Genomic DNA, 22,963 nt, shown 5'->3' on the forward strand with positions numbered 1-22,963 from the left:
CTGGCATCTGTCTTAGATGCTAAAACTAAAATGATATTATTTCTAACAAAACAAAATTAACTGCTTTTTACTCACCAACTTTAATGTTGAATGTGTGCTGTGCCCAAGGAAAAGGCTTGTTGATATGCTGTGTAATGACCTCTGTTGCCAGGTCTGTATTTAGATAAGTGACTTTCATGAGACCTCTGTTGACCTTTTTGGCATAGCAGAAATGGCATGTAAAATCACACTTTGTGAAACATTGTTTCAGTTTTCTGATGTATTAACCATAGTGAGGCATTAAAACAGCACAATTAAAATGTGTAAGAATTGAAATAGACTATTGTATGCAAAATATTTTGAAATGTCCTAAATAAATGCAAGGGAAAAGCTACATTGAAATTCATGTGAACAAAGTTGCCATACACCCACAGTGACACCTTTAGGGAAAAATAAACTGTTATCTTCTCTGCTGGACTACTTTTAATTTTCTCCTACACTGACACCTAGGAAAGATTTATACTCAGTACCCCCTCCTTTATTTTAAGCCTAAGTGAGAGATCTCTAGCTTTCCGAAGTTAGAGAATTTGGAGTATCAAGGACAATGGTAGTTTCCATACTGATGTTGGATCCATGATGCTCCTTTCTGAGAAGCCTGACTTCAGTTCTATATATCACAAAATAATAAATTCTGTCACACTAACATTTAATGCATGTACACAGTGCATTAACTGTAACTGTAGTACATTTATTTGTGCTAGAGGAGACTTGAAAATGATTAAAAAATCAATACTTTGCTGTCAGAGAAGCAAGTGTTACGATGCATTTAAGTAGTTAATTGCATAAGCCCCATAAAAGCTTCAAGTTTGGGTAGGAAGGATGCCATAATTACAGTCCAAGCAACTACCTTTTATTAATGGGGAACTTTAGGGAACAATGCTTGTTGTCATTGCAGCTGCGAAGTGCAGTCCGGAAATCATGGCTCACTCCCTTTACATGTAGGATGCAAGTTGTGTGCAAATTATGGAGAATCACTGATATGACAGCTGGCTAAGGTAGTGTATATTCACCAAGAAGGTGATTCGCCTTAAATTACTGAAAAGAAATGCTTTCTGGACTTTCTTTATATCCTAAAACACATAGAAAAATCATAATATTTGTGTGCCATGGTAAAGAACAAGGTGACTCAGAGTTGCAGGGATAAGTTGGCTGGGTTCCTGGAGGGATGAGGGACCCGTATGTCCGATGCCCCTTCATGATTTACTCTTGAGAAACACTACTTGCAAATGTTCAGCCAGAATTTTCTAACTGGAAGACATCATAGGTATAATCGGGTCTGTCATGCTCTTCAATAAATGAGATACTAGCCAGCAGTTCTACCCCTGAGTACATATCTGAAATAAACAAAAGCACTAATTTGAAAAGATGCATGCACCCCAATGTTCATAACATCATTATTTATAATTGACAAAATATGAAAGCAACCTAAGCATCCATCAACATATAAATGGATAAAGAAGATGTAGTACATATCAGTTCAGTTCAGTCGCTCAGTTGTGTCTGACTCTCTGTGAACCCATGGACTGCAGCAAGCCAGGCGTCCCTGTCCATCACCAACTCCCAGAGCTTGCTCAAACTCAGGTCCATCAAGTCAGTGATGCCATCCAACCATCCCATACCCTGTCGTCCCCTTCTCCTCCTGCCCTCAATCTTTCCCAGCATCAGGGTCTTTTCCAATGAGTCAGTTCTTTGTATCAGGTGGCCAAAGTATTGGAGTTTCAGCTTCAGCATCAGTCCTTCCAATGAACACCCAGGATCGATCTCCTTTAGGATGGACTGGTTGGATCTCCTTACAGGCCAAGGGACTCTCAAGAGTCTTCTCCAACTCCACAGTTCAAAAGCATCAATTCTTCAGTGCTCAGCTTTCTTTGTACTCCAACTCTCATGTCCATACATGACTACTGGAAAAACCATAGTTTTGACTAGATGGGCCTACATATACACAATGAAATACTACTCAGCCATTAAAAAGAATGAAATTTTGTCAATGAGACAACATGAATGGACTTGGAAGGCATTTGTTAAGTGAAATAAGACAATATTGTATCACTTATATATGGAATCTAAAAAAGAATACAACAAACTAATGAATGTACCCCAAAAGGCAGGCACACAGATCCAGAGAACAAGCTAGTGGTTATGAGTAGGAAGAGGGAAGAGAGAAGTTATATCATAGGGGTAGGAGGTGAGAGGTCCAAACTATTATGTATAAAATAAGCTACAAGGATATATTGTACCACGCAGGCAACATAGCCAATATCTTATAACTGTAAATGGAGTATAGCCTCTAAAACTTGTGAATCACTCTGTTGTAAGCCTGTAGCTTATATAATATTATACATCAACTAAACTTCAATACACTTTTTTTTTTCCCAAAAAATGAATGTGTGAAATGCTTAACAGAGAGGCCAAATAATGGATTAGCCAATGTTCCATAAGTAGGGCCTTAAAGGACCAGTATAGAACCTTAGTTTTCTCCTTTCCAGATCAGTTCCACTATATATCTTCTCTCTTGAAGGAGACTAGTAAACAAAGAAGGGATTGGGAAAATTGATGCTGTTCTTTCCTCAGCCAGAGAATAGACCAGTCAACAAGGTCTATCTGAGTGCTGGGAGATCTCAGAAAGTCAGGAGGAGAATCCTTTCCTCTTCTGACCCTGACTGGAGCGTGCTTGCTAACTGGAAAATCATGGCTTCATGATCAACCTGGATATCATGTCTGAGTCCTGGTCCCAGTGCCCTTTTCCACAGGTGTTTGTGGCTAGAAGCATTTGGCAAATCACATTTCCTGTGACGCTTTGCATCTCTGAGAAAAAGTCAGAATCATTTTTCACTGACAAGATGCCTGAGGATGTCATATATTAGTGTTCCCCTTACACCCCTGAAATGAGGAAAGGCTGTTTATTTCTAGATTGCCATCTTCCTAGTAGTTGAGAATGCTTTAAGGTATTGACGCAGCCATGCAGCCTTCATAGACAACAAACTCTTCCTTGAAAACATGGATTCGATTTTAAAGAGCTGTCATCAGCAAGAGCTTCTGCTCATTTAGTCTTCAGTTCTTATCCTAAGATGCTCAAACTCCACACTACATAAATTTTGCAAGTGTAAATTTATGCATTATGATATGCTATTAATCAGACTATAAAGTAATAAATGCTGCATAAAAAGAATATATATTACAGAGTTTTTTGTAAAAGAATGATTATAAGTAGAAGAGCAAGACTAGAAATTGGATTACAGAGCTAATGCAAAAAATACAACAGCATTGTAATTTTATTCCAAGTGGAAACAGAATTTGTATCTTGTTATTCTTTGAAATGATGAATATTGAAGTTTGCATCTATAAGAGAATTTTCTAAGTAAATACAGATAGATTCTGAGTGTGAATGAATTGAGTCATTTTATAATATGTAATCTGAAAGATACTTTATTGGCTAGTAATAATAGTGCCTTGTACTTATATAGAAATTTGCCTTATAAAACCTAACACAATTATATTGTTTTTAAAAACTTTTATTTTCAAGATGTATTACTGAAAATTTATTCTTATATTGTCTGAGAGAAACACGAGGCACATAATTTTGAAGTGTTTTTCTAAAATCTTGCAGAATTGGATAACAAAATGTGAAAATTATGATCTCTAGAAGGTTCCAATGACTTTTCCATAATTCCATAATGTCTCTTAATTTATTGCTTTGTGATTAACAAATTTATGCCTATAATCCACGCACTTGGTGATCTTTTATTCCCTGGTCTCTTCGTGAGTCTAAGTTTGTATGCATGTGTTTAATAGTTCAGGAGTATCTGTTTATCTTATTATCATTCTGTTAATACTTGTGAAAGTGTATGAGACCAGTCTCATTTAGTTGACTGAAAATTCCCTTTCTGATACTAAGGGAACTCTGAAGATAATGACTAAGTGCTCATCCTTTCCTGTGGGCTGGAGACTCCAAGTGAAACTATAAAAGACAGCTGAGAGGTGTTTATTTATTTTTAAACAAGTGAATAAAATACACACACACACACACACACACACACACACACACACATTCTAGTTCCACTCCTCTGTAGTTGACTTCCTAAGAATATTGTCATTGCTCAGTGGAATAATTCTCCTGTGAATCTAGAAAAGATGCTTGACTACTTGTTAGAGTTTAAATAGTCAACATTAATTTTAGTGGATTCTCAATGCAGAATTGTCCTTATTGATTATAATCATTTTGTCATATTTTTAAAATTGCATGCTATCAATTTTAGTAGATATTAAAACAAACACCCCCCCCAAAAAAAAACTACTGAGCATTCCTTTTGCTTTGTTCAATTCTGAAATTATATTCTTGATTAAGAAGTGATTATGGGTGATGTATCATTGGGGAAAGAATTTTGAATAAAATAATGGTACAAAGCTTTATTATCTCCTTCCAGCTGGTTGATTGAAGTAAAGTAAAAGAGTATCAAATGTCAAACAGATGAGACCTTGAGAATGAAGTGGATTTTAAATAAGAATAAGTTTGTTTTCATCTGTCTCTGTAAATACTTTCATTTGTAAGGTATTTTTTGGATTCTACATAGAGGTGCGATCATATGATATTTGTGTTTCTCTGACTTCGTTCAGTCAGTGTGACAATCCTCTAGGTGCATTCACATTGCTGCAAATGGCCTTGTTTTATTCTTTTTTATGACTGAATAATATTCTATTGTATATATGTACTGCATCTTCTTTTTTCATTTCTCTTTTGATGATGTTTAGATTGTGTCCAAGTCCTGGCTATTGTAAACGGTGCTGCAGTGAACACTGGAGTACCAGGGGGAAAAGGGCAAGGGGTAATTGGGGTATTGGGGTTGATATATATCCCCTACTAGACATAAGACAGATAACTACCATGAACCTACTATAGAGCATAGGGAACTCTTCTCAACACAATGTAATGACCTGTATGGGAAAGTAGAAGTGATAGTATTAGTCACTCCATCGTGTCCAACTCTGCTACCCCATGGACTGTAGCCCGCCAGGCTCTGCTGTCCATGGAATTCTCCAGGCAAGAATACTGCAGTAGGTTGTCATTCCCTTCTCCAGGGGATCTTCCTGAAGCAGGAATCAAACCCGGATCTTGTGCACTACAGGCAGATTCTTTACTATCTGAGCCACTACGGAAGCCCCTATATGGGAAAAGAATCTTAAAAAAAGAGTAGAAAGAAAGAGTAGTAGTTTGTGAATAACTGATTCACTTTACTGTTCAGCAGAAACTAATACAATATTGTAAATCAACTATACCCCAATAAAAATCTTTTTAAATTTTAAAATAAAAAATAATAAAATTCTTCTGCTATTAAGAAGTACAGGAGATTTATTAATAATTTCACTAAATAGTTAAAATGGAATTTCTATTTTTAACACATCAAATATATATAGTTTGTGATTTGCTAAGTCTTTGCTGTCCAACATGGTAGCTATATATAGTGCTACTTAATAAAATTAAAAGTTCAAGCCCTTTGTTTCAATAGACACACATCAAGTATTCAGTAGTCATATATGGCTAGTGCTTATTGTATTAGACAGTACAAATTGAGAATATTTTCACTGAGAAAGTTCAATTGAACATCTCTGAAATAGATAATATTTTTCAAACTAAAGTGTTCAAGTCTTTGTATCCCAGATCATTAGGGAGTCTTAAGTGGAATACAGAAAACATAGCAGAAATACTCAAAATTCCTCTTCTGTGCTTCTAAGTAGCAAAATTTAGACAATCTAAAAAGATTTCATTGGTCCTTCGTTGCTTCCCTGAGCCCAAAACTCAGAAATCTTTGACAGTCCTTCCTTCCAGTTAAGCTTATAGCAGTGATGGCTTGCTGAAGAGTTAATAGAAGGATGGAACTCCAAACTCTGAAGATGAGCTTTAGTGAGAGAAGAAATTTCTGCATGGCTTAGCTTTTTGTTTTGTTTTGGATTATTTTGAAGAAAAATCATACCATATAGAATGAAATCTCTGAGAGCCCACCATTTAGCTCATTTTTGGCAAAGAATAGTAAAGGAAATCATGCATAAATTTATATAAGGATAAAAATATCACATAGTTCACAGTGGCAGGAGATGAACAAAATTGTTCATTATCTAAGTTGTTTAACTTTTTGCTCAGCGCACTTTCTTCTTTACTAAAAGTGAAAATAGAATCACAATTGTTTCTCTTTAGAAAGCTGGCCAAGCTTTCTAGAAAGTAACAAATGGTAATTGTTCTAAGTTGATTTAAGGTGAGTTTGTTTTCTTGGTTTAAGGGTATTTGTTTTTATTCACATCATTTTAATTCACATTTATTGAAACAGACAAAGACTTTGTGCCTATACAAGGTTGTGTTAATACAAGTGTAAATTAAAGTCCACAGCTTTAGTTTGGGTCCACAGTAAATAAGCTCAGTGATTATGACATGTGATTTTTTTTCTTCACTTTTACCCCTCAAATCCAGCTGATACATTTACAGTGGATATGAATCTCATCATACAGACTCTTTAAGAAAATAAAAATCAAAACGGGCCTTCATTTTCAACAACTCAGTTGTTAATCTGATCCATTTCCAGTAGGTTTTAGGGGAAGTCTTAACTCTGTCCCTCTGAAGATTTGCTAGGAGGCTCCACAGAGTTTCCAGTGTCCCTGGGCCTCAGATCATGCCGTGGCCCCAGCACGTGTGTGAGCACAGGGTGCTGGCTGCCCGAGGCTCAGGCTCCTGCTAGTGGTCGTGTGGTCTCTTCAGGACCCTGAGGCTGCCCCAAGTCTGCGGTGCCCAGAGAAGAGTTTGCACCTCCCTGAGCTCTCACGTGCATTTCTTCCACGTGGATGCTTTGTTTGGTTTTCAGAGCAGCTTTTGTTATTTGTTTGTTTTAATTTAGACCAGTTTCTAAGCTTTAAAAAAATCAGAAAATTACACAAAAAATGACTTTTTAAAAAACAGACTAAAAGGTTTGGCGACATTGGGCCGTCATTCCTTAGTCATCCATTGGCTGGCCTGAATTGGTGACCATTCACCCCCCACCTGGTTTTTCTCAGTCCCCACACTTTCTCTTGTCTCCCTAACTAGCCCATTTCAAACATTTCCTTTGCCTGTTTGGCTTCTGTGGATTGCAGCCCTGACTTGATACCACATTAAGACAAGGGACTCTGCCCTTTGCGACCTGTAGCCATTGGCTGGTAGTCACTGGCTGCAGGATTCACAAGGGATCCTGTAGCTTCCACTCAGGCAGGTTAAGTCTCTAGAAAATGGAGCAGCCATGAGCCCCTAAAGACCAAGCACAGAAGATGGAGCCCTGAAGCACGTGCCTGGGAAGGGGAATCTGAGTGGGGAAGCAATAGACTATATAGTGTCTGTTAGGTAGCAAGAGAGAATAGAGAAAATACAAGAAAAAATTTTGTTCAATAAAACTTTGTTTAACATTTGTTAGTTGTTTAAATTTTCTTTGGTTGCCTTTAATACAAATTGTGTCTTGTATTTTCAGTTCTGAGAACCATAGAAATCCTTGAGACCATAATTGATTTGGCGTATGATGTACACAGGTGCATGTGAATATATATGTACTTATCAGTGTCTAGAGATGGAAGGCAAGTTCTTGAAAGTAACAAGGGTTTTCTAATATTTAGCACCAGCCCAACTGAGGCCGCCTCTGGTTGAAGGAATCAACAGCACAACCATGCGTCTTAGCTGGCTGGCGCCTGAAGAGCAGAATGGGCCTTCTCCTGTGTATCAACTGGAAAGGAGGGAGCCATCTCTTCCGGCTCCAAGGGCCGTGGTGACAAAGGGGACTCGCTTCACAGGACATGGATATTATAAGTTCCCCGGCTCCACCCACCCAGTCAATACAGACTTCACGGGTAAGCGTGCTTGATGTCACTTTCCTTATGAGGCACTACGCCGCAAAGTGTTCTCTATTATTCTAATATTCCTTTACAATGAGTTTTTATTATGCCTGTTTATAGAGATGCCAGTGTAGTCTTTTTACACTTTAGCTTGATTGTGTCAACATACTTTTCTTTTTAGTATTCTGGGGGGATAAAAAAGGGGTAAGTGGAGGGAAGAAAATGATGTGGGAAGGCAGCCTTATTGGATCAAAGTCTGCGCTGGACGTGATTCTTGGATGCTATTTACCAGAATGTGTTCCTCAGAGTATTATTCACTTCCTTTGTGGAAAAGAGTTCTGTGGCAAATGAGTTTGAGAAATGCCCCATGCTGTTGGAGATGCTTAGTACACATTGAGTTATTACAGTCTCTGAAAAGAAGTGTAAAAAATCTATTTAATTTTGTTTAACTATTCCTAGTACTTATTTGATGTAACTGTTTGTTTTTAAATGTAACAACTGTTCATACCCTATGTTCTATTGAGAGCATTATGGGAAAAAGTAATTTCAGGGAAAGCCTACCTTCTGTGGGTCAGAAGTAGAGTAAGGCAAGTCAGGCACAATATTTAAGGCACCAAAAACTCAGTTGTCCATGTACATAATATTTTAATACAATATTTTTCAAATAAAAGCCAGTGCAAAAATCCCCAGTAAAATATAAACATTTTCTTGTTTTTTCTACTTTCTTTTGTCAATTAATTTTTATTCTAGTATAGTTACCTTACAATGTTTTGTTGATTTCTGCTGTATAGCAAAGTGAATCAGCTATACGTGTCCATATATCCCCTCTGTTTGGGACTGCCATACAATTTAGGGCACTACAGACAACTACGTAAAGTTCCCTGAGCTATACTGTAGGTTCTCGTCAACTATCCATTTTATACATGGTATCATAGTACATATATGTCAGTCCCAATCTCCCAATTCATCTAACACAAGATCCAACCCTCACTGTGTGAGCTAACCTCGTGTGTCTCGCTCAGTTCCTGATTTGACACGTATTATAGTCTGGAAGTCTTTTGCTCTATGAATTACAGTTTTTAGAAGCACTATTTGACTGTAGGTATAGAAAATAGTAACTATTCATAGTACATAGTTTACCACTTTTTAAAGAATTTATAAAGTGTATAATATATATGATTCTATAAACTCAGAATGATATTAATTTAACTCCTGAGAACATAATTTTGGAGCAATAGCTGGACTTTCAAATATTGCAAATGTTGAGGACAATGAAATGGAACTTGAGCTCTGAAACGTAGCTTGTGTATCATTTTATTTTTACTTAAAGTAGTAAATAGTTTGCTTTTATGTGAGGCTGGCTGCTGATGTGTGTTTGCAATGAATCATGATTATGCTCTAGCTGTGATATATAAAGATTAATATATTAAGAGTAACCACTGGCCTAGTACATCCAGCTCCTCCCTGAGTATTAGAAATTCAATCACTGAGCTCCCCTCATAGTACATAGTTTACCACTCAACTTCTGCTTACTATTCCTAAAAGTTGAAGAAAGGAAAGAAAAACACCCGTGGCTGATTCATGTCAATCTATGGCAAAACCACTACAATACTGTAATTAGCCTCCAATTAAAATGAATAAATTTATAGAAAAAATAAAGCTTAGTGAGAAAACTAAAAAAAAAAAGAAAACATAGGTATCTAGAAAAGAACCTGTGGGTAGAAAGTAAAAGACTTTCTCTTGGATGGAGCTGGAACTGCCTTCCTGGTCCAGCCTTTGGCTTGTGATGTGTTTCTTTGAGGAATCAGCCTTCTTGCCATTCATCTGGGTAGCGCTGCGGCAGGCATGTCAGCTTGGATTTGCTAGCTAGCCAGCAGACAGATTTTCGATGGGATCACCTACTGCTGTTGCTGTGAAAAGACAGAGTGGCCCATCCACCGTTAATAAATTTAGTCGTCTGCGCTGCCTCCCTCGCCGGCCTCAGACTCCGAGGTGCATGGGCTAGGGGCAGATGCAGCGTCTGGGAAGTTTTCCAAATTCCTCTTTAAAAAAGTTAGGCCATAAACACCGGCCTCACGAAGCAGGATCCTTCTGTCTGTAACAAAGACTCCAGCTGCACAGAAAATGTGTTTGGAGTCCACATCATCTGAAGGACAAGGCAGGGAGATCACAATTTTGGCTTGAACGACTCCCGGGAGCTTTGGTGATTTCTGGAGAATAAGCAGTTCTCCTGCATTTAGGCACGTTTTGGGGCCTCGCTTGCTCCTTTGTATGAGCCGCGTGGCTTGCTTTGAAGGCTGTCTTAACTTTGAAAGTAACCAGGTCTCCATCAAGTTATTTATTGGTTTGACCCTTTGGCTTACCTGGCAGGTTTGGTTGGATACTTTTATTGAGTTGGGTCATGGTTTAACTAAATTTACCCAATCAACGAGCCAAGCAAGATAAGTGTACAAGAGCAACTTAATAGCTTTCCTTTTTTTTTTTTTCCATTTATTTTTATTAGTTGGAGGCTAATTGCTTTACAATATTGTAGTGGTTTTTGCCATACATTGACATGAATCAGCCATGGATTTACATGTGTTCCCCATCCCGATCCCCCCTCCCGCCTCCCTCCCCATCCCATCCCTCTGGGTCATCCCAGTGCACCAGCCCTGAGCACTTGTCTCATGCATCCAACCTGGGCTGGCGATCTGTTTCACCCTTGACAGTATACTTGTTTCAATGCTTTAACTTGTATCTTCTTATGTAGAAAGGTAAGTGTATAGTTAGCTTTGCACATTTGTTTTCCTTGTACATTCTGTCATTCATTCCCTCTACAACCCTGGAAGGTAGATATTTTCCCTCTCCTGGATTTTGAGGAAATGCAGCTCCAGTAACTGGGTCCCCCAAATTGCCACAGCTGCTGAATTGAAATGTGAATTTGGAGTCTTCTGGTACAAAAGCTGGTACTTTGCTAGAGGGGAAGTGAGCAACCTTGGATAGTTCTTTAGAAGGTACAGAACAAGAAGTATCTAAAAGTAATAAATGAGGGTGGAAGGCGAAGTAATGATCACCCAAGTAGTAGGCCTTACCCAATACTGCTAAATTTTTTGGATTTGTCTTTTGGTTTTTGGCTTTTCAAGTAATGTGCATGCTATGTTGATTCAGTCATGCCTGACTCTTTGCGACCCCATGGATTGTAGCTCACCAGGCTCTTCTGACCATGGAATTCTCCAGACACGAATACTGGAAGAGGTTGCCATTTCCTACTCCAGGGGGTTTTCCTGACCCAGAGATAGAACCTGTGTCTCCTGCATTGGCAGGTAGATTCTTTACCACCAGCACCAAATGGGAAGCCCTTTCAAGTAACAAAAAAATATAATAGTATTGGAATTATTTATTTACTTGTATCCCTAAAGACTTCTGGGAGTGAGATTATTTTTTTTCTGTATCAATTAATTCTAGAGGGTTCCTAAAACTAGATTTTTGTAACACTGAACAAAATTATTTTAAATGTGCTGAAGTGCTCTGCCTCAAACAGTGCTTTCAACTCATGTTCCTATAAATTTCATGCAATTTCTATATTCTGAGGCAAATTTAATGAGCAAATCCTGGACATCTCTAAGATGAATTATATTTAAAAAGTGAATAATTATAAGAAGAAGTCAGATATCTTTTATTTTGATTCAGTTCAAAATCTCAAACTCTAACTAAAAATGATTCCTGAAATATGAATGGAGATATCAAATAACTCAAACACAAATATACAATGATGTGTATTTTTATATGTATTTTATATAAGAAAAATGTGAGATTTCACCCATCAATAACAGGATTTGTAAATATATTCACAACATGTTTCATGGCCATAGAAATATGTGGAAAGTCTCAGTATAAATTATCTTATTACTATAGTTCAGAAATAAATCTCTCATATAACTCCCTCCTCTTCCATATATTTGCTTTAAATATTTTTACCTCAAATGGTAGAATGAAAAAAACTCAAGTATCAATTCAAATACTTCAGTATATGTTTTTGTTGCTCAATATAGAAATCATTAAGCTTAGTAATATAAATGAACTCTGTCAAAGTCTACTTTGGGGTTGAAAAATGAACCAGGTGAATCTTTTTTACAATCTGTTATTAGTCTTTTTCCTTTCTGATACAAATATTCTTTCAAAGGTCTAATTTTTAGGAAGGGTATATTATCAGTCATTTGCATCATAGTATAAATAACACCCCCCCTTTTCTTTACAATTAAGAATAAGGGATTTGGAAGCAGACTAACAGAAATGTTGCAGATCTAAGCCCTATTATTTGTTAGTTAAATGTAATTAGACAAACCACTTAATCATCTGTTTGCCTCTTTTTCCTTTTATTAAAATTGACATACTACTACTTACAATATTGATATCAAGCAAATAGATTAGTATTAAAGGGGATAGCTCATCCAATAAACTTTGCACAGTGTCTGCCACATAGATAAGTTTATAATCATTCAATATTAGCTATCAGCTATTACTCATTTAACAAATATTTATAATACCTACTATGAGACAGATTTTATAAAATCTAATGCAATTTGTAAAATCATTATTCTGTTAATTCATCTCCTGCTGCACATATGTTTGCCTAAATGTCATATCTGGGGCATGAGTAATATGCAATTTCTATATTAAAATGTGATATTTAATGTGTTACTGAAAACAGTTAAATGAATCTACCTAGTGTTGAGACATTGGATAAACTACTTTCATGTGGGTCTAGTCATGCTCATCTGTTAACCTGAGGCTTGCACTGAATGGTCAGTTCCTTTAACTTGTAAAATTCCAAATCGATAAGCATAGGATATTTAAGTAGGCTCAAAAATTCGAAATAGAAGTTATTGCTGAGGCATCTGTGAGATTAAAAACACTTAGATTTAATTGTTTTGTTATCATTCTTTCATATAATATATTCACAATTTGTTGTTGTTATTCAGTCTCTCAATCATGTCCTATTCTTTGCGACCCCATGAACTGTGGCATTCTAGGCTTCCCTGTCCTTCACTGTCTCCCAGAGTTTGCTCAAACTCATGTCCACTGAGTCAAAGATGCTATCCTGTTATCTCTTCCTCTGTCGTCCCTTTCTCCTCCTGCCCTCAATCTTTCTCAGCATCAGAGGCTTTTCCACTGAGTTGGCTCTTTGCATCAGGTGGCCGAAGTATTGGAGCATCAGCTTCAGCATTAATCCTCTCAATGAACACCCAGGACTAATCTCCTTTAGGATGGACTGGTTGGATCTCCTTGCAGTCCAAGGGACTCTCAAGAGTCTTGTCCTGCACCACAGTTGAAATACATCAATTCTTTGGCACTCAGTCTTCTTTATGGTCCAACTCTCACATCCGTACATGACTACTGGAAAAACTATATCTTTGACTAGATGGACATTTGTTGGCAAAATGATCTCTCTGCTTTGTAATATGCTGTCTGGGTTTGTCATATCTTTTCTTCCGAGGAGCAAGCTTCTTTTGATTTCATGGCTGCAGTCACCATCTGCAGTGATTTTGGAGCCCAAGAAAATAAAGTCTGTCATTGTTTCTATTGTTTCCCCAACCATTTGCCGTGAAGTGATGGGACCAGGTGCCATGATCTTAGTGTTTTGTATATTGAGTTTTAAGCCAGCTTTTTCACACTCTCCTCTTTCATCTTCATCAAAAGGCTCTTTAGTTCCTCTTTGCTCTCTGCCATCACCATGACGTCATCTGCATATCTGAAGTTATTGATATTTCTCCTGGTAATCTTGAGTCCAGCTTGTGTTTCATCCAGTCCAGCATTTCTCATGATGGACTCTGCATGTAAGTTAAATAAGCAGGGTGACAGTATACAGCCTTGACATACTCCTTTCCCAAATTTGAACCAGTTCGTTGTTCCATGTCTGGTTCTAACTGTTGCTTTTTGACCTGCATACAGGTTTCTCAGGAGACAAGTAAGGTGGCCTGGTATTCCCCTCTCTTTAGGTATTTCCCACAGTTTTTTGTGATCCATACAGTTAAAGGTTTTAGTGCAATGAAGCAGATGTTTTTCTGGAATTCCCTTGCTTTTTCTATGATTCAGTCTAGTTGAGTGTGAAGTCAAGTGGGCCTTAGGACACGAATAAAGCTAGTGGAGGTGATAGAATTCCAGCTGAGCTATTTCAAATCCTAAAAAATGATGCTTTTAAAGTGATGCACTCAATATGCCAGCAAATTTGGAAAACTCAGCAATGGCCTCAGGACTGGAAGAGGTCAGTTTTCATTCCAATCCCAAGAAGAGCAATGACAAAAAATATTCAAACCACCACATTCACAATTTAGGATTAACATAAGTTTGTTCTTTTTCTCTACTAATCCGAAGAATTTATGGGGCAAATTCTAGGAATAACTTAAGTGATATGGGGAAAATTGCTCAATATAAAATGGATACTCAAATCTTGGGTTATATCAGAGGGTTTAAAGAAGACCTAAGTTCAACATAATTTCATGATCATGATTTTAGAACTAGAAAATAGTGTGCACACTCATAATGAATTATTCCCCGGGTTGCATGGGTTAACAGTACTTTGTCTTTCCAAAACAGTAACAGGAATTCTGGAGGAAAAAAAAATTGTTTTGCTTATTTTCAGGATTGCAGAGTAAATCCACTTACAAAAAGAATTTCACTAGTAATCCAAACGGAACTTGGTGAAAATAGAAAACTATAATACTGCTCAGATTGGCATTCCAAAGGTGACCCTCTCTCTCCTTGTCACTTTTTTTTCCTATTAGCGAAAACAGGTCCATGATCATTTGGGGGAAGGTTTGACTATTGTAGTATCCAGATGCCAATCACACCAGCCTTTTAAACTGTCTTTACTGGTGACCCTGCCCAGAATTCAGGAACTGCCTTTGGGGAGATCTTTGTAGCAACCCACTGGGGAGATGAGCACACATGTGCACCTGGATGTAATTCCCTTTTATTTGTCTTCATGAAAAATGTGATTACTGATGTTGAATATCTTGCAGATGAGAACTCTGTACACTTTCTTCATAATAATGCTGTTCAAGGACACCAAATGATTGTCTTACAGTTTAGTCTCTTGGTATTTGCCTTCCCTAAAATGGCTGAACTAAATGCTTTAGGATCCAGAAATATAATTAATTACTGACTCATAAAGAGAGAAATGCAACCCCCAAATCAATATCTTTTAAAAGCATATATTTTATATTTTTCCTATATGATATTTATGCTTTATTATTCTTGTATTATTTTTAGTGAACTGAGACACTAAAACACCACATTAAAGGAAAGCTGATTCTAAGCAGTTATAGTGAAGGTGTAAGTAGGGCAAACTTCTTCAGATACACTAATTAGTAAAAGCATATTAATTCTGACCTTCAATACCCTTGGTGTCCCACTATTTGTTTTCCTCTGTCTAAGAGCAAATAGTTTTGCCAGAAAGTTCTGAAAGAAAATAAAGAAAACACTAAATAAAATGCCAAGTCTTTTCAAAGCAGATGTAAACTACAAATTTATTTAAGCTTTGATGTTAGATTTCAGCCAAATCATTTGTTGAAAAGCAAATATATGCATCAACTATATGGCCTACCAGTTTAAAGAGCAGGCATTAATGATATAGAAAAATAAAGGCAAGAGTAAGAATGCAGAACTTGGGAGCAAAGTGAAGAAATGGAGCTCAAGCAATAATGAGAGCTCCTGGGTGTTTCTGATGTGAATCAGAAGAGGCGTGACTGTCTGTTGAGCTCATCTTTATTGACTGAGAGGGAAAAGGATGACAGGCATATTCTTAGAATAAAAGAAGTCAAACTAACCCATGATAACTAGAGATAGAAGTGACTATTAAGATTGTTTTATTTTTATTACCTTTGGTAGAGAGGTACAGTAAGCTCTTAGAAATGCTTTCAGATGATATTGAAGGATGGGAGAAGATTGTGTTTTTTCGTATCCATCAGAAAGGCCGGTTTCAGAGGACTGCATTTGTTTTAATCTTGCATATTTAAGGTGACTAATTTTGAAGCACATTTCTGTAATGTTGCTTTGTGTTTGGAAAGTTAACAGTAGGTTGGTCTGCAAGTAAATTGTTTCACTTCAGAATTTTATCTCAGATTTCATGAAACAATCATTTCACCAGGACTTTTTCTCTCATCAAAATTTTTATACCTTTTGGGGGGGTTTGATTTTGCTGAGATGGTCAAAATGAATGACATTACAAACTTGCCTTTGCATGAAGAACCCTTCCTTTTCTGTAAACTTCTCTCAAATCAGTCTAGAGCAGAGGGTTATGAAATTCTCCTCTAAAGGTCCAGACAGTGGTTTTGACTGTGTGGGCCACGAGATCTCTGTCACAGCTTCTCAGTTCTGTCACGGTCACATGAAAGCAGCCATCGACACTGTGTGAACAAAGAAGGGTAGCCATGTTCCAAAAAGATTTTCTTTACAAAAATGGGCAGCAGGCTGGTAGTTTGCCTATTCCTGGTCTAAAGTTTGCCTCTCCTTGGCTCCAAAAAAGATTAATACATAATTTCATAATTAATGAAGCATTTTTCTGTCCTCTGCCCTAATGCTAGGAATCCTAAAGATAAGTGGAAAGGAGCTCAGATAAAAGAAGGGAGAGAAACACAACACAAGAACGTAGGCAGTAATGCTTGATAACTTAAAATATATTGAAATAGCATCTTTTCTGCTCAAAAGAGTCTTCGGTGGCCAGAAATCCAGCCCAACACTGACCATGTCAATACAACAGAATAATCTTTTCCTTGCAATAAACTATTTTTGTTAGCTGCTAATGCTCTTTTAACCAGTTTAAAGCATCTGTTTTCCCCATCTCTTGTATTACCAAATAAAGGTGTATTGTTGCCTGATATACTACTGTACATGTGTTCACACGCACTCATTCCATATTCTCAAACAAACACTTCCCACCCCGTTCCCAGGTTGCCTAGTAGTCTCAAATTTACCTATAGTACTTAAATTGTCCAGTGTCTTTTTGTTACAATATGTTGGCCATTTTGGAATCTTCTTTAAGGCTTCATTGTGAAAGAAAAATATTTCTTTCTGTCTCTTAATAACATTCAGCATCAATAAGAGAGTAATTTTAGTTCTCTTTTCATCCAATTTAAATGGGTGGAAAGGAACTTACAGTGGAAAAAGAATCATAATGGTCAGTAGTGATAGCAAAACTAGTGTCTATGAAGGTGATTGCTATTTGATTTAATAAAATGAATAATTTTGTATGTGTTTTCTCAGGATAAATTAAACATATTTAAAGATCTGTAGTTAAAATTATTTTATATAAGTTAGGATAAATGTAACATCCACAAAATAATGATTAACTTCATAAGTCAGAAAGAGAAAGACAAATACTATGTGAGATCACTTCTATGTGAAATCTAAAATATGACACAAATGAAAATTTATCTACAAAGCAGAAACAGACTCAGACATAGAGAACAAATTTGTGGTTGCCAAGGGAGTGGGGGTGGGGGTTAGAAGTTTGGGGTTAGCAAATGCAAACTATTATATAAAGGATGGATAAACACAACATCCTATTATATAGTATAGGGGACTATATTCAATATTCTGTGATAAAACATAATGGAAAAGAATATAACAAAGAATGTGTCTATATGTTTACCTGAATCACTTTGCTCTACAGCAGAAAAAGTAACTCTGTAAATCCACTATACTGCAATTTAAAATTTTTGAAAAAAATACATATACATAATTGTAGGTTAAAATATTTTTGGGGAAAAAAGATTATCCTCATTTCCAATCAGATAGAAAGAATTCCAGTAATATCATTGTCAAAATTCTGGATCTTTCAAAATCTGAATTTTAGTGGTCTGAAGAAATGTTTACGAGATCATGCATGAAGAGTTCCATTGCAGTACGGAAATATCAAGTGATACTATGAAGGACACGTTGAAGAAAGCTCACAAACATATCCCTCAGGTATTTGTTTGGAGATTCAGGAAAGGAAACTCAGTTATGTACATTCTCTGGACTGAGGCACAGTCTGTCTTTGGGGTCTCTTTGACTTTAAGTGCAACCTCACAAGAAAGGCAGGAGGAGGGAAAAAGAAGATATACCTGTTTAGTCATTTAGGTGATGAGTCATCCTGGCAATGGTGGCCATGTCATCCTCACAAATAAACTGGGTCATAGGAGAATTTGATAAATGAAAGATAAGGACTTGTGGGAAGCTTAAAAAAATGAATAATTTAATGCTTCTCCCATTAAACGAGGCAGAAAATGGAAAACAAATGTAGATGCCTCTTTCTTGACTTCTCAGCCTCTTCATATCCAACCCTCCCCCAGCCTGTTCCTTCTTCTAGGTTTACCACTGTGTTTACCAAAGTGAATATAACTGGGTATCTGAGACAGTCACCTGGGAAATGTCTCTAAACAGTGCTTCTCACTCCCTTCCTCATGGTCTGTTAATTGGTCCTCCACCAGCCGTTATAACTCTGATATATTTCTTGGAAATATCCACTAGTCCTATGGCTACTTCCTCATCCAGGTCTATGTTGTGGGTTTCTAAGTCAAAACTTTGACTCCTTTACAGACTGTTTATTCAAATTAATTACCTTTCTTATCATCCTCTTGCTTAAAACCTTTTATAAGTTTCTTAATAAGATGCCCCATAAACTCTCTTCTGCTTACTTTCTTACCAATCAGCTTCACCTCTTTGTATACTTCCTAGGTGACTCTCCAGGTCTGTGTCTATGTTTCAGTCCCAGCTACTTGAATATACCACACTCTCTTGGAGGCCTAGATTTTTGGAGATATTGATACCTTTGCCTGACATGCCTTCCTTTAGTAGCAAGCACTTCTTTTCTTATTACCTGATTAATACCTTTGTTGTTGATTAGTCACTCAGTCATGCCCAACTCTTTGCAACTCCATGGACTGCAGCATGCCTGCCTTCCTTCTCTTTCACAATCTCCCTGAGTTTGCTCAAACTTATGTCCTTTGAGTTGGTGATGCCATCCAACCATCTCATCCTCTGTCATCCCCTTCTCCTCCTGCCTTCAATCTTTCCCAGCATCAGTGTCTTTTCCAGTAAGTCAGCTCTTGGCATCTGGTGGCCAAAGTATTGGAACTTCAACTTCAGCATCAGTCCTTCCAATGAATACTCAGCATTGATTTCCCTTAGGATTGACTGTTTTGATCTCCTTTCAGTCCAAGGGACTCTCAAGAGCCTTCTTCAACACCACAGTTCGTAAACACCAATTATTTGGTGCACAATTTTCTTTATGATCCAACTCTCACATCCATATATGACTACTAAAAAAACCAAGCTTTGACTATACAGCCTTTGTTGGCAAAGTCATGTCTCTGCTTTTTAATATGCTATCTAGGTTGGTCATAGCTTTTCTTCCAAGGATCCAGCTTTTTTAAATTTCATGGCTGCAGTCACTGTCCACAGTGATTTTGGAGCCCAAGAAAATAAAGTCTGTCATTGTTTCCATTGTCTCCCCATCTATTTGCCATGAAGTGATGGGACCAGATGCCATGATCTAGTTTTCTAAATGATGAGTTTTAAGCCAGCTTTTTCACTGTCCTCTTTCACCTTCATCCAGAGGCTCTTTAGTTCCTCTTCACTTTCTGCCATAAGGGCAGTATCATCTTGCATATCAGAAGTTATTTATATTTCTGCCAGCAATCTTGATTCCAGCTTGTGCTTCACCCAGCCCTGCATTTCACATGATGTGTTCCGCATAAAAGTTAAATAAGCAGGGTGACAATATACAGCCTTGACATACTCCTTTCCCAATTTTATCTAGTCTGTTGTTCCATATCTGGTTCTAACTTTTGCTTCTTGACCTGCATACAGGTTTCTTAGGAAACAGGTAAGGTTGTCTGGTATTTCCATCTCTTGAAGAATTTTCCAGAGTTTGTTGTGATCCACACACTTCGTTGTGATCCACACACTTCGTTGTGATCCTCAAGTCAAGGGCTTTAGCATAGTTAATAAAGTAGATGTTTTTCTGGAATTCTCTTGCTTTTTCTATGATCCAATGGGTGTTGGCAATTTGATCTCTGATTCTTTTGCCTTTCCTAAATCCCAGCTTGAACATCTGGAAGCTCTTGGTTCTCATACTGTTGAAGCCTAGCTTGGAGAATTTTGAGTATTACTTTGCTAGCACGTGAGATGAGTGCAGTTGTGCGGTAGTTTGAGCATTCTTTGGCATTGCCTTTCTTTGGAATTGCACTGAAAACTGACCATTTCCAGTCCTGTGGCCTCTGCTGAGTTTTCCAAATTTGCTGGCATATTGAGTGCAGCACTTTCACAGCATCATCTTTTAGGAATTGAATTAGCTCAGCTGGAATTCCATAACCTCCATTAGCTTTGTTTGTAGTGGTGCTTCCCAAGGCCCACTTGGCTTTGTTTTCCAGGATGTCTGATTCTAGGTGAGTGATCGATCATACCTTCTTGGTTATCCAGATTATTAAGATCATTTTTTAAAATAAATCTTCTCTATATTCCTGCCACCTCTTCTTAATACCTTCTGCTTCTGTTAGGTCCGTACCATTTCTGTCTTTTATTGTGCCCATTTTTGCATGAAATGTTCCTTTGGTATCTCCAATTTTCTTGAAGAGATCTCTATTCTTTCCCATTCTATTGTTTTCCTCCATTTCCTTGCATTGCTCACTTAGGAAGGCTTTCTTATCTATCCTTGCAATTCTTCGGAACTCTGCATCAGATGGATGCATCTTTCCTTTTCTCCTTTGCCTTTAGCAGCTAGTTTTTTGTCCTTTTCTTATCTCAGCTAGTTGTAAGCCCTCCTCAGACAACCTTTTTACTCTTTGCATTTCCTTCTCTTGGGGCTGGTTTTGATCACCTCCTCCTGTACAGTGTTATGAACCCCCGTCCATAGTTCTTCAGGCACTCTATCAGATTTAATCCCTTGCATATATTTGTCACTTCCTCTGTATAATCGTAAGGGATATTTAGGTCATACCTGAGTTATCTAGTGGTTTCCCTTACTTTCTTCAATTTAAGTCTCAATTTTGCAATAAGGATTTCATGATCAGAGCCACAGTCAGCTCCTGGTCTTGTTTTTCCTGACTGTATAGAGCTTCTCCATCTTTGGCTGCAAAGAATATAGTCAGTCTGATTTTGGTATTCACCATCTGGTGACATCCATGTTTAGAGTCATCTCTTGTGTTTTTGGAAGAGGATGTTTGGTATGATTAAGTCCTATTGATCATTAAAATGTCAACTGAACTGTTCCTTAAATTGCTTCCCCAAAATTCCCCCTAATCCCATGCCAAATCTAGATAAGGGACTTCTCCAATGTATGATCACAGAAACCAAGAGTCTTCATTTTAACATTTGTCATACACCTTTACAGTTTCTTGTTCACTTATCTATATCCCAAATAGACTGAAATTAGGACTGTTTTCTTCAGTTATAACATTTGTGCCTTGCACGTCATAGGACCCAAACCAGATGTCCAATAATGTTGAGTCAATAATTAGCTAAATGAGTTGGATAGAAAATGAAAAATCTATAAGAAAGATTACTTAGCTTTAAGAATTATATAATGATGAGATTTGCAGTACATTAGAACACATCACATAATGTTGAGAGCTACCTTTTTGGAAATACTGACAGCTTAAAGTGATAACTCAATTTGTCTAGTCTCTATTGGCCCAAGATGTTTAAGAAAGTATTTTTTGAACTATACAGCACTGGAGGCAAAAAGAGATTCTTATTAATGATCCTTACTTCCTGGTGAAGTCACTTCTCTGTTACTACAGCTAGAGTCATTTTCTCACCCACCGTATCTGTCACATGGTATTATTGGAAATGGGATGGTACATATGTCTTAGACACAGGATCTCCTTAGGTTTATTAAATTTTGAGGTTAATGAATATTTTGACACTCTTCCCTATACATATCATTAGGGCTTATTGAAATAGGTTTAGGATGGCAGTCATAGTAAACATATAGAGTATAATAAAAAGCACTTTTAATCTTGAAAGTGCCTTATAAACAACAGTGATCAATGCTGTGGATGGATTAACAGCATCAAATTGATTGAATTCTATTTCGAGGGCGATGGTGGTGTTAGCATCGACATTCCTGCTCACAAGGAGGGCAGCAGTGGCCGTGGTAGAGTGCAGGTTCTGGAGTCAGATTCCCCAGATTTAAAATGTGGCGTCTCTACACCCTGGTGTTTAACTCTGCTCAGTCATTCCTCTCCTCTCCAGCGCAGTTGCTTCATCTCTAAAATGGGTTATTCTGAGATTTCAATGCAGAAATCACCATAAAGGATTAGCACACAATATCATAATAGTCATTATTATGTATGCATTTAATGGCTGGTGTTTGGAATTCAGAATTTTGAACTATGTGCTGTTACACTCATGCATGTATTTTATGTGCTTAAACCACATACATCTTGATGATATTCTTTTTATAACCTCTCTCTACTCCAGATCTCTCTGATTTTTCACTTCATGTTATTCAGTCTATGAAGTTCTATTTTTAAGTTGCCTTCCCTGTCTAGAGACTTAGATGTTTCATCTCTCATAACTGAATTGTGAGGGATTACTTTACATTTTAACATGTACTTATAAATTGAAGTCTATTTCTCGTATTTTCCTCATTATCATGCTCCTTAAAAAAGAAGACACTTTCAATGTGTCAGTTTTCTCACCTACCAATCACTCCTTGGACTTCTCTGGTTACTCAACTGGTAAAGAATACGCCTGCAATGCGGGAGACCTGAGTTCCATCCCTGGCCCACTCCAGTATTCTGAACTGAAGAATTCCACAGATTGTATAGTCCATGGGGTCGCAAGAATTGTACACGACCGAGAGACTTTCACTTTAACAAATCACTCCTTAATCTGTCACTTGTATTTTTTTTTTTTTTTGCCCACTGCTTTCTTATAAATGCTTCCTTCAAGATTATCAATAATTTTCAAAAGAAGGGCTATTTCTAATCTTCAACTGTGTGTCCCTAAATAATAATGTTATTGTTATATCCTTTTAAGCATATAAATAAACTAAATATTTCTTACTAGACTTCCCCTTCTGTTTTGTGCAAGTTTATTTTCAAACTTTTGACTC

At 37.2% G+C, this 22,963-nt stretch overlaps 1 protein-coding gene across 1 annotated transcript in view; it reads left to right on the plus strand.

The window, feature by feature from the left end:
- The window catches only part of USH2A (usherin), an 893,901-nt gene that overhangs the window by 249,866 nt on the left and 621,072 nt on the right, over window positions 1-22,963 (plus strand). The window contains exon 21 of the mRNA XM_043484771.1: window positions 7,666-7,896. Within this exon, the coding sequence (XP_043340706.1) occupies window positions 7,666-7,896 (231 nt within the window). The remainder of the gene's footprint in view (window positions 1-7,665; window positions 7,897-22,963) is intronic.

The sequence above is a fragment of the Cervus canadensis genome, chromosome 13, assembly GCF_019320065.1.
Source record: "Cervus canadensis isolate Bull #8, Minnesota chromosome 13, ASM1932006v1, whole genome shotgun sequence".
NCBI lineage: Eukaryota > Metazoa > Chordata > Mammalia > Artiodactyla > Cervidae > Cervus > Cervus canadensis.